This window comes from Ananas comosus, linkage group 3 (genome assembly GCF_001540865.1).
Source record: "Ananas comosus cultivar F153 linkage group 3, ASM154086v1, whole genome shotgun sequence".
NCBI classification, from domain to species: domain Eukaryota; kingdom Viridiplantae; phylum Streptophyta; class Magnoliopsida; order Poales; family Bromeliaceae; genus Ananas; species Ananas comosus.
This window is the reverse complement of record NC_033623.1, coordinates 3,093,518-3,111,187: the sequence shown is the minus strand read 5'-3', so window position 1 is coordinate 3,111,187 and position 17,670 is coordinate 3,093,518. Positions and strand designations below refer to the sequence as shown.

The following is a 17,670-nucleotide window of genomic DNA, read 5'->3' as shown; positions in this document are numbered from 1 at the left end:
AACCTAATTTCTACCAAACTGGTTGTACCAAGCGCACAAGAAAAGAACCACTTAGCGCGAAACAAGAACGATCGCATCAGGGAAAAGACCGAGCGACACCAAAAAAGCAAGAGAGGAATCACAAAGAGGCCGAAATTAGTGTAGCAGAACTACCGTAGCAGTACTATAGCACCGGTACTGTAGTATAGCGATGGTACTGTAGCAACTGTAACACCACTGTAGCAGTACCGTAGCGCCGGACTGTAGACTACAAGGGAGATTGAAGTCCAAGGAAAATAGGAGATAGAACACAAAAAGAAAAATAACACCTATGAAAGAAAGTGAAACTTGTGGTGGATGATTGTTATGGATCGATATCCCCAAATTAGGATTCCCGCTCTGATACGATTAAAGAAAAGCAAGAGAATATACCCTAGTGAGTTGTATTGATGCAAATATATAATACAAGAGATATATCAAATATAGTAACAAAGCCTAGTATAGTAAGAATACAAACGGAATTAGATACCATATAATTCTACTCTGTATATAATAGTAATATACAGTTTCCTGATATTGAGAATAATGCCAAATATATTGTAACAACAACATTTTGTGAGCATGAAGTAGAATAACACTTCCGAAGGAACATGCTTTACCAATTACGCTGTTTACTTATTAAACACAATACGAAAACTCTTCAGAGAAACAAATGTTAAAGTGAACCACTTTATTCTTTGGAACCAGAACAATCATACAGTTGAAGTTAACATATCTAGAAATGCACATACAGATTAAGCATCGCCTAACTTATGCTTATCTCAAATTTTTCGAATGTAAACAAGTGCTCAACATTTGATCGTGATTAGCAAAACAATAAATAGAGAAAAAAAAAAGTTACAACCAGCAGGATGGATGACCCAGTGATGGTACAGAAAATGTTATGGAGAAAAAAAATGTCATACCAAAGTCAAGACTGTGATGGCTCCTTTCATCGGACAATTAGCTATACCAGTTTTTGGTCTTCGAACTAACCTTTGCCGCTTCTCCACAACAATGCTACCAGTACCAAATTCAAAGTATTATGTCTTTTCCCAATGGAGGAGGATCTGTAAGGTGTCGAGTACACGATTATAGCATCACTCGAAGTCTAAACAAAGTGAGTAACTTATTCAAATAAATGCTTCAGTTAAGGCCATGATTGCTGATCACCAAACTAAGCATCGCCTCCTTCTGAACTTATCGACATCATCTGAACTCATCCTCGACTTCTCGGGAAGATCTGCCGCCTTGGATTTCACAACTCGACTGTCTAAACTGTTCCTCGAAGCCTCAGGACGGTGGGCGGCTTCCTGTGTTCGTGGTCTCTCAGAGGGTATAATCTCAATAATGTCCTTATTGTTGTTATGGGCGCCGTCTTTCACCGTTCGTTCTTTCGAGCCATTCTTTGCAGCTTGCTTAGCAACAGACGAAATGAATTTCTTAAGGTGGCGTATGAAGTCAGGGTACAACTCGAGATTGCAGTGGCCGCCACCACTAAGCCACAAGGGCGTGTACTTTACTTTGCTAAGCTCCCATAGCTGCTTTCCATGTGAGCAGTCAACAACATCATCCGATGTGCCCTGGGAATAAAAATATTCAGTTAAACAATCTTGTACCAACAAACAACTTACAAAAGACTCGATTATATTTCCATCAATTTTCTACTGATAATACTCCTACAGTCCAGCTTCTGATGCTAATTTCATATTTGAAGAATTTATTGCTACAGGACTACAAGCAGACCAACTCAACAAGGAAAACCTGGCACATAAACTATACAAGCAACAGCTCAGATCATTCCGAAGTGAAAAAAAACTGACCAACAAAAGGACATCAGCTGTATAATATGCAAGCCCAAGCATGAAATTGGAATAATTGAACTCTCTACAATCTTCACAAACTTTTCCAGAGAAGCATCCAATATGCTAGTATCACCAAGCAACAAGACAGGTTACACCTAAAAAGTACAGCAGGTCAAACCAGACAAGACTCCTCGGTTTCGATCAAAAAGTCATTGAAGATGATTTCCAAGCCAACCCCACTCAAAAGTTTGCCTGGGCCTTCCAAAACAGCATTCTTGTCGTAGAACTAATCTATCACACATGACATCTGATTTTACCAATTAAAAGAAGCCACACTACCAATTGAGCCTACTTTACAGACTGATAGATGTTAGAACCATGCTGCCACGGTATTTGAGGAGCATCATCACCCTCCTCCCAAACCAAAACCTGCCAAAAAATCCCTCTTCCTTCTCTTTTCTCTTTCAATAATCAAAACCTGCAGAAAACCCCCACATTTTAGCCCCTGTTCATCAATCTTCCACTAGGGTTTCAGTAGAATCTATTCTAAAGTATACATTAAAAGTCTTAAATACCTGAATTGCCCTCCCCTTTCGAAGCTATCTTTATGCTAAAGGACTGATAGGAGTAATTTTTGTCATTTTACCCTCTCCTTTATTGTTGTAGCCCCTTAAAGAGACTTCTCATAAAGCCACGGGAAATTTCTATAGATTTTGATTATCAAGAGCAACTTGTATACTGCATTTTTGAGGGGGAAAAAATTAAAAAAAGAAAACCAAAAGAGGTTATTATCTCTTGGAACATTACCATATTAAAACCCTTTAATTGAGACCTTCCAAAACAAGATTATCTCCATCTAATTGCTAAAGCTAAGCCCCATGGCCCCCATCTAACATTTTCAAAACCAGTTAACAGTTTTAATCCATGCCTGCTGAATATTGTGCAAGAAAAAGCTTTGTAACTTAACATGCCTAATGCATGAGGCTCTCGTCACTGGAGTATCTAGGAGGCAAGAGATACACAGCCTTACATGGAAGCAGATTTGTACGGCTCAAAGCAATAACACTAGCCAACACAAGGAAATCAATGACCATCCTACTAAAGTGAGACCTCCAAAAGTGTAGTACTGTAGTACATGAGGGTGAGATGTATGCATTCCGCCTAAGAAAATTCTTAACTATAATATAAAGTGATGCTCTATACCAAATAAATTAGATGCAAGCAAACAATTTAGTCTAAGCATATTTACAAAGGAAACTTGTTATCAACCTTTAGCATCAAGCTAACAAAATGAGCCCGATCAAATTATACTTTAGGGAAGGGGCATTTCAAGTTTCTTGCACACAATTTAAGCCATATTAAAATCCAAGCATAATCTGCTTTCACCTTATTAAAAAGCAAATACCGTCCCTCGGTAAATTAGTTACAGAACTAAGTGCCCATTTTGATTAGCAAGGATTCCCTGCAGCCCAGTGCACAAGGATTTCCTGCACACAGGGCCATCCCACTGCTGATGAGTGGAGGGTTCCCTCCACCCCATGTACGGGAACTTCCTACTCACGGGTTTGCACCCAACAAGCAAGTTGGAGCTTCTACAAAAGTGGTTCTTGAGTAGGGCTTGTTCCTAGGAGGATAAGGGACGCTCATAAATCAGGATAGGGCAACTCACATCACCTAATTAAAAAGTTGGTTAGGCAAAGGAACTGCTTCTACAGAGGTGATGCAAACTGGCTATCCAACTCAAGTTAGAGTCAATCCTGAATTGGTTATATTGATATCTTACCTAATCGAAGCCTAACAAATCGTAAAATTTCATAAATGATATTATTATTCAATTTTGGGAATTTTCTTTATTTTATTTGATTGAGATTTTATTTGGGATTCAATTAAGATTTGTGATTCTATTTGGATTTGAATTTGGAATCAATTAGAACTTAGTTGATTAGTTTTCTTAATTTTATTTAATTTTATTTGGGAAGATTTAATTTGATTTAGTTTTCTTTTGGTTTCTTATTGTTACTACGAAACTTGGGAATAGAATTTTTTTATTAATAAGACCACAGCTTCATATTGTTACTACGAAACTTGGGAATAGAATTTTTTTATTAATAAGACCACAGCTTCATTGTTATTCATACCTTGAGAATTTAGGGGAAAAAAAGAATGGAGAATTTCTTCTTCCTTCGTGGAGACGAAGTTTTAGAGAGCATAATTGAAGCAAATCCATACAGGAGAGTCCGTCATTCCAATTTCTTCTTTCTCCATTGGATAACTTCCTAAACGGTGATTTAATAATCTAAATGAATTCAACTTGATACGTGGGACCCAAAACTGAACAACAAAACAGAAAACTTGGGAGTCACATAAGCACTCTCGCTGTGTGGCTCCCTTTTCTTCACATTGTGCCCAGAGGCGCAAATCCCACGCATCTCCTAATTCTTTGGCATGTTTTCATGTGGACCCATTCCTCCACATTATCAAGGAAAAAGAAGTGTATATGATTCGCACCCTCCATCAACACTGCACATGCCGGCATCTAAACCCAAGAGTAATTCTTTTCCTCTTCAGGCGGCCACACCTTCATCCAGAAGCACTGCCTCTGAGCTTCTAGCGCCAAATCAGGCGGTTGGAGGCAGTTTCTCCTTGAAACAATCCAGGGATCATTGCATCAGCAATCAAACCGATCTGCGCCAGAAACTACAATCAACTTTCTAGCTTTGAGCATATCTCCGCCGAAACCCCCTGGATTCTCCTTTTGTCTTTCTGGCAGTCGAACTTTAAAACAATATCCCTTATTATCCTACTACATTCTTTTCCTCATTGTGAAAACTATTAGTTTACTTTTTTATACATATTAGAAAATTCTCACATAACCAATCCGTGAATCAATAATTGAGGAATCTTGGGTATTTTCTCTTTGTTGCACATTCATTCCAAATTAACTTCACTAAAGCTTGACAATTAATATTTCGCATCAGCAACAATTCCTGCTGAAATCAAGTATTTTGCAATATCCTGATAATTTTCAGAAAGTTTCAGTTTCAAAGATTATTCATTTCAAAACTTTGGAACAACTCTCAATTTCATCGCACGTTCCGCATTGAGTTGCATTAGAAGAGTTTTCTAGGTTAGGTTGTCTTTCATCACATCGGTATGGCAGTTATCTTTCATCACATGGTTTGCATGGACATTCATTGTCTGTACTGATGTAAAATCCCATATAGATCATCAACAATTTTGCATCAAGTCTAACTTAGAATTGGTTAGGCTTGGCGTGAGATGGCCACAGATTAGGCACACATATTTTCACTTAAGCAAATGTTTGCTACAGCGCAGGCTAGGTGAAGGAACAATATCTGTCTGGCCAACTAAATGGTTTATGTTAACAAAAAATGTATCCTACTGCCTTCCTAGACTCAACTCAGATTTCGGCTCAGCTCCAATGTTGCCATCTTTATCTTCCATCGGAAATAAGTTGAGAGGCAACTGCCAAAGGATGATCGAAATTGCAGTAGTCTTTTAATTGCATCAAGGCTCCTCTTTTGTCACTTGGCTCTTTCACAGGAAACAACATCTTATTGTCTCTATAAATCCTAACTCAGAAAAACTATTCCACAAAACAACAAGTCATTCTAAACCATAGCTAACAGCTTGTGCACCTTTCTTATGGATAATCTTTCAATAAGCCAATAGCAAACTGATTTTACTACTTAGAAAAAGTATTCTGGATATAATTCTACAGTAATTTATTTGCAGTTCCCCTAAACATCTCACAACTTTTCTAATATTTACCTTCCTAACCCTTTCCCATAAAAGTAGATGGTGGCCCTTTTTCAGTGCAGAGCATGAAAGAACACCTAAAAGCTGTTATAAGATATGACTTAGTCAGAAGACTTGGAACAAGTTGAAACACACAAGATTGTATCCACCAGTCATTTCTCAATCTTTAGGTATGTTTCTAATATATCATGCCATATGGGAGTGGCTTCTAAGGGTAAGTTGTGCAGCATAAAATTAATCAGAAACACATAAAAGTACTAAAATTCTTCATCACTTGTTCCCCTCAAGCTTGGAATAATTTCTTCCCATAATGTGTTGGAAGCAAACTATTTTACCTATCCAAAAAAAAAAAAAGCTTTTCAAAGTCACATAACCAATACCACTTGAAATTTAACTACAAAACTGCTAGCCAAGATCAACAATACTACCTACACAAAGTGAGTAATGATCAACTAGTTATCACTAAAAAACAGATAGGCCAGATTACCAGAAAATCTAAACAAATTGATCAATTATAATTAAAAAAACTAAAAAGAAAGGCAGGACAGAACTTACATGAATGACAAGGACTGGACAGTTTACCAAGCCAATTTTGTCAATATTCTGCAAATCAAAAAATTGTTTGTCAAGAAGAAAGCGCAGGGCACGTGGACATAAGTACTATCGATTTTTACCTTGTAGATGTCAAACCAATATGTGCGTTTGACAGGATATAGTACTCGTAATCCAGAAAGAATGGGACTATGTAAAACTACAGCCCTCAAGTTCGGCACTCGTGAGGCAAGATCAATCGTCGGACCACTTCCAACAGATTGGCCATATAAGATTATGTCCTCATCAGCTACTCCATACTGTTCCTTGAGACAATTATATGCTGCTTCAATGTCTGCATATGTATTATACTCAGTGGGCTGTACCATGAAAGAATAAATGCCATATTAAGTGACTGTCAATAGTATGGGGGGCATAGTAGTATATTTTCAAGCTTCAAGCGAAAAAAAATTGTGAAAGAGTAATAATGAAACAAATTTGGAGCAGACCTTTCCTGTGGATCTTCCATAACCAGCATAGTCATACCTGCAATCACATTAACCAACTCAAGTTAATTCAAGAATTAACAAGTAATAGAATAATAAATAAACAATACATATATATTGTTCTTGAGGAAGAATAGTTATGCAAGCTCGACATGAAACACAGTAAGTAATAATACAAAAAGGCTCTCTTCTCTTTTATAAGCTAGCACTGGTAATTATGACACCATTTTTTACAGGGTTCCAAATCATAAAACTTAACAGAATAAGTAAAACCGGAAAAATCAAAAAGATTTCGATGTCTAACTGATGCAGAAGTGGACCATGACAACAAAGGTGGCCAGATAGATCACATAACGGATTAGCTTCAAATCAGTTGGATATTTTTGACCACTGATTATTGTGAACTTACTAGCTAGCTGCAAGCAGGTAAAGTAAAAGCAAGAAAAAATAAGACGTGAAATACATTCAACAAGATAAATTGTTGCCATATAAATTTGAGCCTGTGCAGTTTGACTCCAAGTTGAGTTCAATCAAATCAGTTTTAATTTTTACTTATTTTTGGGCGGTCTTTAGCTTACTGATGTTTATATTAGAAATTTTAGGCTAAGAAATTGATAACTCCCTACAAGTTAGTTATATTTCTAGATTTGTTTATTTCAGTCCCAACTCCCAAGTAGGGTTAGGTTTTCATTTTTAACCATAAATAGGACCCAATCAAGGGTTTTGAAGGGCGCTGATTTGAGCTATATGAAATATAGCATTAGGTCTTATTATTTTCTCTACTCTGTGACCTCGATTGGCGATCTTCTTCCTCACTTATGCCTCAATTGAGCACTTCGTCTCAATTTTTCCTCTTCTTTTTCACCCTCTCTTCTTTCCATTTCCCTTTTCTCTTTACCCTCCTCTACAGCCAAGGTTTAAAGTGCCGTGGCACTGGGGCGTGCCGTGGCATGGGGGCGTGCCGTTATGTCCTTGGCACGGTACGGCACAGACACACTTGCGTGCCGACACATGGCACGCTTGCATGCCGATAGATACGCATGACCTTCTACTGGCACGTTTTGGCATGGACTTATTTCAATTTGTTTGATTCTAATAAACTCTTATAATATTATTTTGAAAGATTTAAATAAAATAATTATGAATATTTACTATGTATACCTTACTATACTCATCAATTAACATGCATGAAAACTTTTTGTAAGTAAAGTACAGCTATACCTGATGTAGAATAGAAATTAAAATATAATAATAAAATTCACAAGTACAATAATTATTTAAATTTACATCTTTACATAGAAATGACTGCTTAATTCCACATAGATCGTCACGCTTGATCATATGGCATATTGTTATCTGCAGATACAAGATTTATTTGACAATGTTGATATAAGTATTGCTGGTATTGTGAGAAATTCATATATTCCCAATATTACATCTATATTTTTTGTTCTTTTATTCTTTTTAAAAATATCTGATCAAAATTTGTTTAGGAGATCAATTTTTGTTTCTGTGATTCACCGAAAACTTCGCGGTGCGACAAATTTTGACAAAATATTTTGTGAAGAAAAAATAGATGTCAGTAGTGGGCTACGGGCTCGGGCCGAATATGCCAATTAAAAATTTGGTCCTATATTGATAAATAAGAAGTTAAAAAAAAAGGTATCCACCAAAAAGCAAAAGAAAAATGTTGAAAAAAAGACAACAAAGTGAAAAAAAAAAGACAATATAGTGGTCCGGCGGTGCTAACAGACTGGACCTTTGCAAATTGCGAGGTTCGAGTGTTTGATTTGTGTGTCGAGCTTTTCCAGACTTTCTGGTAGGTCGTTGACAGTGTTCCGACCTATGGTTCGAGTCCCGAGAATTGTGGTTTAAAGCTGTGTACCAAAATCCAAAAAGTTGGATTTTTGGTCAGCTCTCGGGTGGCCTTCAGCAGGCCGTGTACCGGTAGGGGTTCGCTTGCTGTACCGGTACGCGGTTGATGGCTGTACCGGTACGTGGTTGTGTACCGGTACACAGAGCATTTCCCAGCGAACCCGAGGCTCGGGTTTGGCATTTCGTGGGCAGTGTACCGGTACACAAACCCGTATACCGGTACGCAGTGCAGATTTTGACTGTTTCGTAGAGGGGTGTTTTTGCAATTGTTGCAACGCCTATATAAGTAACCCCAGCCCTCATGGCTGCTCTTTTGAGCCCTAGAACATAGAAGATAAGGTGAGAACTCCTCCCCTTTGGTTTCTTTTTCATTTTTGTTGGGTTTTTGCTAGTTTTGATCTCTTTTCTCTTCTCCTTCTTACTTTTTGTGGGTTTTCCACCATTGGAGAAGTGTGAGATCTTGGTTGGAGCTTGTTTGAGGATCAACCTTCAACCCTAGAGGACTTGGGAGCTTGGTTTGGAGCTTCTAAGAGGTTAGAAGCAATTTCTCTCCTCTAGATTCGGATTTTGTTGGATTTTACTAGATCAAACCCTAGATTTGGCATTTTAGGGTTAGATTTGGGGATTTTCGTTTTGAGGGCTTTTGTATCAAATTGATGGGTTTAGAACCTTTGTTTAGGTTAGATTGGAAGGACTCTAGCTCCCATTTGGAGATTGTGAGAGCTTCCTTCGCAATCGGTGAGTTTTTGTCTACCCTAGCCCTATATGCTTAATGATTGAGCTTAGCGTCGTTTGTTTCGACTAGATGACACTTGTTCTTGTACCTCTAAGGTACTAGGAGACTAGAGGACACCCTCGTTGGAGCGCACGAGGAGTTTCGTTGTCATCGGTGGGTTTGGCTTCCTTGAAATTGGAGGAAATTCCTCCTAAATGGTTAAATACTTTCATTCTCTTCAAATTTATGCATATTCATGTTTAGTAGCATCTATGGGAATTTTGAATGCTTGGAACTCATATGTTATGCATCAAGAAGGTTACTCTATATAGTAGAGAGAGACAAATGTGCTTTGTTAATATGCATGCGACGAATATTCTATGAGATGAAAGGAAATAAAGTTTCATGCTTCGATTTTGACTAGAAATTATAAGTTCTTGAACTTAGTATCCATGTTGGGACAAAATGAGCCATAGTGTCATAAAGAGGCACTTGGACTAGGAAATTATTAAACTGCAACATAGAGACTTGATAATAGGCCACATTGACATCAACTATATTCCATATTTGAGATATGATGAAATAGTGACTTGGCCACGAGGACATTTGCTATATATCATGTTACTGAACATGAGAACTTGGTACTTGCGACTGATCGTTTGATTACTTGCCATTGTGCTCATTCGCACATGCTTGTGAGGGTCGCTCCCTACAAGCCGGCACTCCGGAGATGGCCATCGCGATACATATTCGCCGTGCGGGATTGGGCGCCGAAGTGGATTGCCGTGGGACAGGCTCATCCCTAGGGTGGGGATGATGACTACCACGGGGCCATTAGGCTCGGCACCGGCCAGAGCCTACGGGTGGGTCTCAGGGCCATAGACAGCCTTCGGGTGGGTCTCTCAGATTGGGCTATATATATCCATTATGACATGTGGACAGATGATGACTTAGTGTACTACTTGGACATTGATTAGAATAGTAAACAACGGAACTTCACTATTTCACATTGTGAACATCATGATAGTTGGAGACATTTACTTTATGCATAGTTGTTTTCATACTTATGCTATTCATGCTAAGTAGAGATATCATGTCGTAGTAGGTTACATATTTACTTACCTGTCGCCTTTCTACTTCTATAGTCACTGACATCTTTTGTAGCTTTGGGCCTTGTGGTGCATGCACTGAAGTCAGTAATTGCCCACTGGGAACTATTTTTAATAGTTCTCATGCCCTCGTTTTATGGTTTACTTTTCAGAGCCTTCGGCACCGGCGGAGGCGCGGGATCGCGGCAAGGGTGTCGCGTAGCTAGCTCGCGGAGAGTTCTTTTGCGATAGGTGGTTACTCCTCTATTTCATATTTTGTGAGAGAGGGAGAGATTTTGTACCTTGTATAGAGAGACCACCTTGTACTCCTTTTAGCACTTGTTATGGGATTCCTGTTGTATTTACTTTATGTTTTATTTAGTGGATTTACAGTTTTAACTTTATCCCTTGTTATAGCTTTTAGACATTGATATTGCTCTGATACTCCTAGATGTCTTGTACTATTGCTTTTATTATTGTTGTTGTTAGACGCCTTATGCGTTTTAGACGCATGGCGGGTCTGGGCACGTGCCGGGCGGGCTTCCGCTGGGTCCCGGCTCGTAAAGGGGTTGGTCCGGCGGGCAACGGGGGGATCCGGGGCGTGACATAGAGCCTCGTACTCATAAGTTGTTTTCAATAATAAAGTTTCCGAATCGACGATCCACTCCATTAAATATGATCTACAGTATTTGAAACTTCTAGAAAAAAAATTTCGTAAATTTTCGAAATCATAATAAAGTCCATCAAGTGGGCATAAAATGAACGGTCAAAATCGAACGACGTTCTAAAAAAAGATGATCGAATCCTTCAATTTAAGATCGGAATTATTGATCTTTATCTATGTAGTGAATAAAATTTTCTATCAAAAATTCAACAAATTCTGATTCTTTTACACCGTTAAACTAGCAAGTATCCCATACCGGTCGTTAAAAATTGTCAAATTTGTGACCTCTTGATCGTAAGGTAAATGATGTCGAAAAATTATAAATTTTGATTTCTAGAAGTTTTAAATGCTGTAAATAACGCTTAACGGTGTGGATCGTCGATTCGGAAGCTCTATTATCGAAAACAACTTATGAGTACCAGCATTGTACGAAAAGATACTACCGACTATATATAAATATATATAATAATATAGAAGTTGAGCTAGAATACTATCGGTAGCAAACGGACTCCGTTGCCACCCATTTGTTTTCGATGATAGAGCCTCCAAATCGACGATCGGCACCGTTAAATATAATCTATACCACTTGAAGTATCTAGAAATCAAATTTCATGCTTTTCCGATATTGTTCTCTTGTCCATCAAGTGAGCGTAAAAATGAACGGTTGAAAATGAATATCCTCTGAAAAGTGATGATAGAAATTTTATAATCATGATCGAGAGTATAGATCTTGTTCTAAATAGTTTAAAGAATTTTCTAACCAAAATTCAATTGATTTGGATAGCTTTACGCCGTTAAACGTGAAAACACCTCATATCTACCACTAAAATTACGAATTTTGAAATCTTTTGATCATTAGGTCAATGATATCGAAAAGATTTGAAATTTAGTTTCTAGATACTTTAAGTGGTATAGATCATGTTCAACGGTGCCGATTGTCGATTTGGAAGCTCCATCATCGAAAACAAATGGGTGGCAACGGAGCCCGTTTGCTACCGATAGTATTCTAGCTCAACTCTCTCTCTCTCTCAGTTCCGATCATCTCTCTCCTCCCGCTCATCTCTCTCACCTCTTCTTCCTCTATAATAAATATATATAAAATATTAATGAATTAGTATGTTAGCATAAATATATGTATATACTAACTATATATATATAATATAATATAATATATATCATAATATTATATGGAGTGAGGCTACTATGCTATCGGAAGCACGGAGCCTTCCGTGCTTCCAGCTCGTTTTCGATGTTGTGACTTTCGAATCGTCGATCGGCTCCGTTAAACTTGATCTAGAGTATTTGGAGTACCTAGAAAATAAATTTTATGATTTTACGATATCATTTGCCTAGTGAACGAAGGGGCTCAAAATCAACAGCTAAAAATAAAAATCTTACAAAATGTAATAGTATGATATTAAAATTTTAAATAAAAGATATTGATCTTGTTTTATATAGTATAAAGAATTTTCTATCAAAATTTCACGTGATTTGGATATTTCTACACCGTTAAACTTGCAAACGGCTCACTACGGCCATTGAAATTTGTTGATTTTGAGCTCATTCGATCACTAGACAAATGATATCGAAAAATAATAAAATTTATTTTCTAGGTACTCCAAATACTCTAGATCAAGTTTAACGGAACCGATCGACGATTCAAAAGTCGTAACATCGAAAACGAACTGAACAACAGTAAGCCTCCGTCTGCCCATAGTAAGTAGAGCCTCCTCTATATATACTAATATACTATATATATATATATATATATGTATCTATATGTATGTATGTACTATTATGTAGATGTATGCATTAATACGTTAATTAGTATGCAATGTAGTAATATTATATCATATATATATATATAATATAAAGTATCTAATAATGATGTGTTTGTGGGTTGTGTGTTTGTAGTATGCATGTATATATATCTATTATGAATGAATGTATTCATGATAAATATCATGCATTATGTATATATACATATGTAAAATAAATATAAAATATAAATTATATATTATATGTATATAGAGTATTATGTATTATGCAATATATATAGATATAGTATGCATGTAATATTAGTATAAATTAATATATAGGCCATGGCTACTATACTATTATGAGTATTGGAGCCCTCATACTCATAAGTTGTTTTCAATGATGGAGCTTCCAAATCGACGATCCACTCCGTTAAATATGATCTAGAGTATTTGAAACTTCTAGAAAATAAATTTCGTAAATTTTCGAAATTATAATAAAGTCCATCAAGTGGGTATAAAATGAACGGTCAAAATCGAACGACGTCCTAAAAAGGATGATCGGATCCTTCAATTCAAGATCGGAGTTATTGATCTTTATATATGTATTGAATAAAATTTTTTATCAAATATTCAACAAATTTCGATTCTTTTACACCGTTAAACTAGCAAGTATCCCATACCGGCCGTTAAAAATTGTCAAATTTGTGACCTCTTGATCGTAAGGTAAATGACGTCGAAAAATTATAAAATTTGATTTCTAGAAGTTTTAAATGCTGTAAATGACGTTTAACGGTGTGGATCGTCGATTCGGAAGATCTATCATCGAAAACAACTTATGAGTACGAAGGCGATCGTACTCATAATATTAAACAAGTTGAGAATTGCGAGACAGGAGAATGTGGCGTGTCGCAAGGAAAGTGAAGTAGAAGAGGACAATAAAGGTGCGGTTGTAGTATCCATACCTGAACCGGTTTGAGGAGACCTTGGAGTACACCAGATCCAGCTATCTGGGTGGAGTCGACCGAACCAGTAGGGAGGTGGATCCAACAAGGCCCACTTAATACCATACTTGCTTTCAGTATTTTTTTGCATATGAATGTAATTACAATTTTAGCCTTAGCAGTAGCTATAAGTAGCTGAGGCATTCGATTGTAAGGGTATGAATGGAATAGTACTCTCTCAATTCAAATTCCAATCTCTTCTTCTTCTTCTTCTTCTTCTTCCTCAATCCCTCTTTTCCCTCAGATCTGGATCTCTTCTCTTCAAATTCCCTCTGATTCTCATCGACCTCTCTCCCGAGTATCAGATCTAGCTAAGCCAGCTCCACGCTCTTCCTCACCGCCATCCATCCTCGGATCTAGGTCGTCATCGGGGTTGCGGCGAGGTGGAGTCGTAACAATTTGGTATCAGAGCTGTCTCGGTCCCAGGGAGCAATTGGTGAATCCCACGTTAGTTCCAGATCGAAGATCTGTCGAGCTAACACAGGGAGGAATTTGGCCGCAATCTGATTCCACCTCAGGGAGGAGTCTGGATTACAAGGTCAATCACCAGTAATTGTGAGAATTAGAGTATAAGAGCCAGGGTATCATCATCGGGGAAGATCTTACTGTTGGGTCATTTCCTCAGGCAACCATCGGGCCCGATAGAAGTAACCGATTCAAGTTTGTCAGTAAGACAATGACGGAAGGCACAAGGCTTAAGGTGCTCGATGAAAAGATCCATTCCCTTGAGCAGCAGTTCCAAGAGTTATCCACGGGGAACAACAAAAGATTCGAAGAGCTGAGTCATAAGATAGACATCATGAAGGAGGAAGAGCATAACCTCTATGAAGCATTGCGTAAAGATTCCGCGAGTACGGCAAAGAAGATCGAGCAATTAATGGAGATCATGATCAACCAGTCGATGGGATCTTCGTCCAAGGGAACCACAGGGTCATTGACACAAGAAGAGAAAGGTATATTACCAACCCCACCTACTTTAGCATCACGTGAGGACATGAATTCATGCCACTTATTCAATAGAGTTAATCATACCTTGCCATTTCCTCGATTGGAGTTTCCGATATTTAGCGGGAGCAATCCCAGAAGCTGGGTTCGGAAATGTGAGAAATATTTTGATATCTATGGAATTAGAGAGCATCAGAAACTGGAATTAGCATGTATGCATTTAGAACCGAAGGTCGACATATGGTTCCATGGGTTTCTTGCAGAAAAAGGAGTAGTTAATTGGGAAATATTTGTGCAAGAGGTTTGTCATCGATTTGATGCAAACGGGTTAACCGATGTTGTCGAGGAATTCAATAAGTTGTCACAACAAGGGACGGTGGAAGAATATCAAGAGCAATTCGAGGAATTAAGATCCAGGTTGTTGACTACTGACTCCCAATTCGCTCAGGGATATTTCTTGTCGAGTTTCTTAAGTGGACTCAAAGAGGAAATCAAAACGGCAGTCAAAATGATGAGGCCTAAGTCTGTCGCACAAGCTTACGAGTTGGCTAGATTACAAGAGCAGAATCTGGCGGCAGTCATGAAAAAGAACAAGATATGGCTTAAAAATCAAGGCAGTGTGGTATCTGGCAGTAATTCCAAAAGCAACAGCTCGACTGCACCCACGAGGAGCACAGAGAGATCTCCAGCCAATAAACAACTCATTGAACAAAGGCGAGCGGCAGGGTTGTGCTTCAAATGCGGGGATAAGTACTCATTTGGGCATCAGTGCAAAACACAGACCATACACTTCATGGAGGCTACGAGCGAGACCCCTGGGATTTATGATGAGATCTACGACGAAGAATGCTTGGAAGATGAGACAGAGGATAGTGAACAAGAAATCAGGGAAGTGGAAGAATGCGGATTGTCGGTGCACGCATTGAGTGCTGAAAATCCCCAAGAAACTATCAAGATTCCAGGAGAGGCAAAAGGGAAGACTTTCATTATACTTGTTGATACGGGAAGTACCCACAGTTTCATCGACATAAACACTGCTAAAGAGATCAAGGCGACTATCACCACGACTACACCCTTGACAGTAACGGTGGCAAACGGGCAGAAAGTGCTTAGTAAGTTGAAGTGTCCAGGGTTTGCGTGGAAAATGCAAGGAGAAGGATATGCGACTGACCTGCGAGTGATAAGGTTGGAAGGGTCGGGCATGATATTGGGAATCGATTGGCTAAAGGTGCATGGTCCCGTGACTTTCGATTATAAAAACCAAACGGTTACTATCACTAAAGAAGGTAAGCAGGTGGAATTGAAAGGCTTGGTAGATAAGGGAGCAATCAGAAGCATCACGGCCAAACAATGGAGACAGGAGTACTTAGAAGGAAGTTGCTGTGCCCTCGCTCAACTCACCAGTGTAAACGAAGGGGAGCATAAAGTTATTCCACAGTCAATTCAGACTGTTTTGCAAGAATTTCAGGATGTTTTCAGAGAGCCACAAGGTCTGCCGCCAGAAAGGCCACAAGATCATCGGATTCCGCTACAAACAGGGGCACAACCGATCAATGTGCGGCCTTATCGATACACCTTCGAACAGAAGAACGAGATGGAAAAGTTGATTAGAGAAATGCTTGCCACTGAGGTTATTCAGCCGAGCCAAAGTCCCTATGCTTCCCCAGTATTGTTAGTAAAGAAGAAAGATGGAAGTTGGCGATTCTGTGTTGATTACAGGCAGCTCAACAACATCACTGTAAAGGATAAATACCCTATACCTATAATTGAAGAGTTACTTGATGAATTAGGTGGCTCTAAATATTTTTCAAAGATCGACCTTCGCTCAGGATACCATCAGATCAGGATGTGGCCGGAAGACATTCCCAAGACAGCTTTTAAGACTCATTTGGGCCATTATGAGTTCCGGGTGATGCCTTTTGGGCTAACAAACGCGCCAGCAACTTTTCAAGCAACAATGAATGAGGTATTCGCACCCTTACTGCGGAAATTTGTTCTTATATTCTTTGATGACATCCTGGTTTATAGCAAAACAATAGTAGATCACGCTCGACACTTAGAGATGGTACTGAGGATCTTGAGAGAAAACAAGTTTTTTGCCAAAAGAACAAAATGCTTCTTTGGTCAGGAGAGAGTCGAGTATTTCGGCCACATAATTACTCAGCAAGGAATTGCCACTGACCCAAGTAAAATTGAAGCAATGCAGCAATGGCCAATACCAACCACTCTAAAAGGACTGAGGGGATTTTTAGGATTGACAGGCTATTACCGAAAGTTCATCAAAGGCTATGGGGCCATTAGCAGACCGTTAACAGAGTTGCTTAAGAAATCAGGGTTCCACTGGGGTTCCAGTGCACAAGAAGCCTTCGACAAACTAAAAAGATTGATGACCGAGGCTCCTGTACTGGCGATGCCCAATTACGATAAAACCTTCGTCATCGAGGTTGATGCTTGCGACCAAGGGGTAGGAGCAGTGTTAACCCAAGAAGGGCGACCTATTGCCTTTCTGAGTAAGACAATAAGTAAAAGAAATTTGGGGTTATCTACCTACGAGAAGGAATTCTTGGCAATTTTGATGGCGGTGTCGAAGTGGAGGCATTATCTTAGCCCGAGGCAGTTCATTATCCGAACCGACCACGAGAGCCTTAAGTACTTGCTTGAGCAGAAAATAACTACGGCCATACAGCAAAAAGGGATGTTGAAGTTACTTGGGTTAGACTATGTAATACAGTACAAGAAGGGAAAGGAGAATAAAGCGGCTGATGCTCTCTCTCGCCGGGGCTTTGAAGAAGGAAGTAGTAAGGCCATTTCGGCAGCTGTACCAGAGTGGGTTACTGAGATTTCGAAGAGCTACATGGAGGATGGGGATTGTCAAAAACTTATTGAGCAGCTGACTACACAAAAGGCTGATGTAACAGGTTACACATATGATCTGGGCTTACTACGCTACAAAGGGAAGTTATACATTGGGAAGGGAGAAGA

General features: G+C 38.8%; 1 protein-coding gene across 1 annotated transcript; it reads right to left on the bottom strand.

Annotated features, from left to right (window-relative positions):
- LOC109707455 (protein ABHD17C-like) lies at positions 679 to 7,521 on the bottom strand. Its single transcript, XM_020228710.1, has 5 exons — positions 7,463 to 7,521; positions 6,644 to 6,680; positions 6,278 to 6,514; positions 6,159 to 6,206; positions 679 to 1,601 (listed from the first exon to the last, which is right to left on the bottom strand). The coding sequence occupies exons 1-5, from the start codon at positions 7,519 to 7,521 to the stop codon at positions 1,188 to 1,190; spliced, it is 795 nt and encodes a 264-aa protein (XP_020084299.1). The 3' UTR covers positions 679 to 1,187.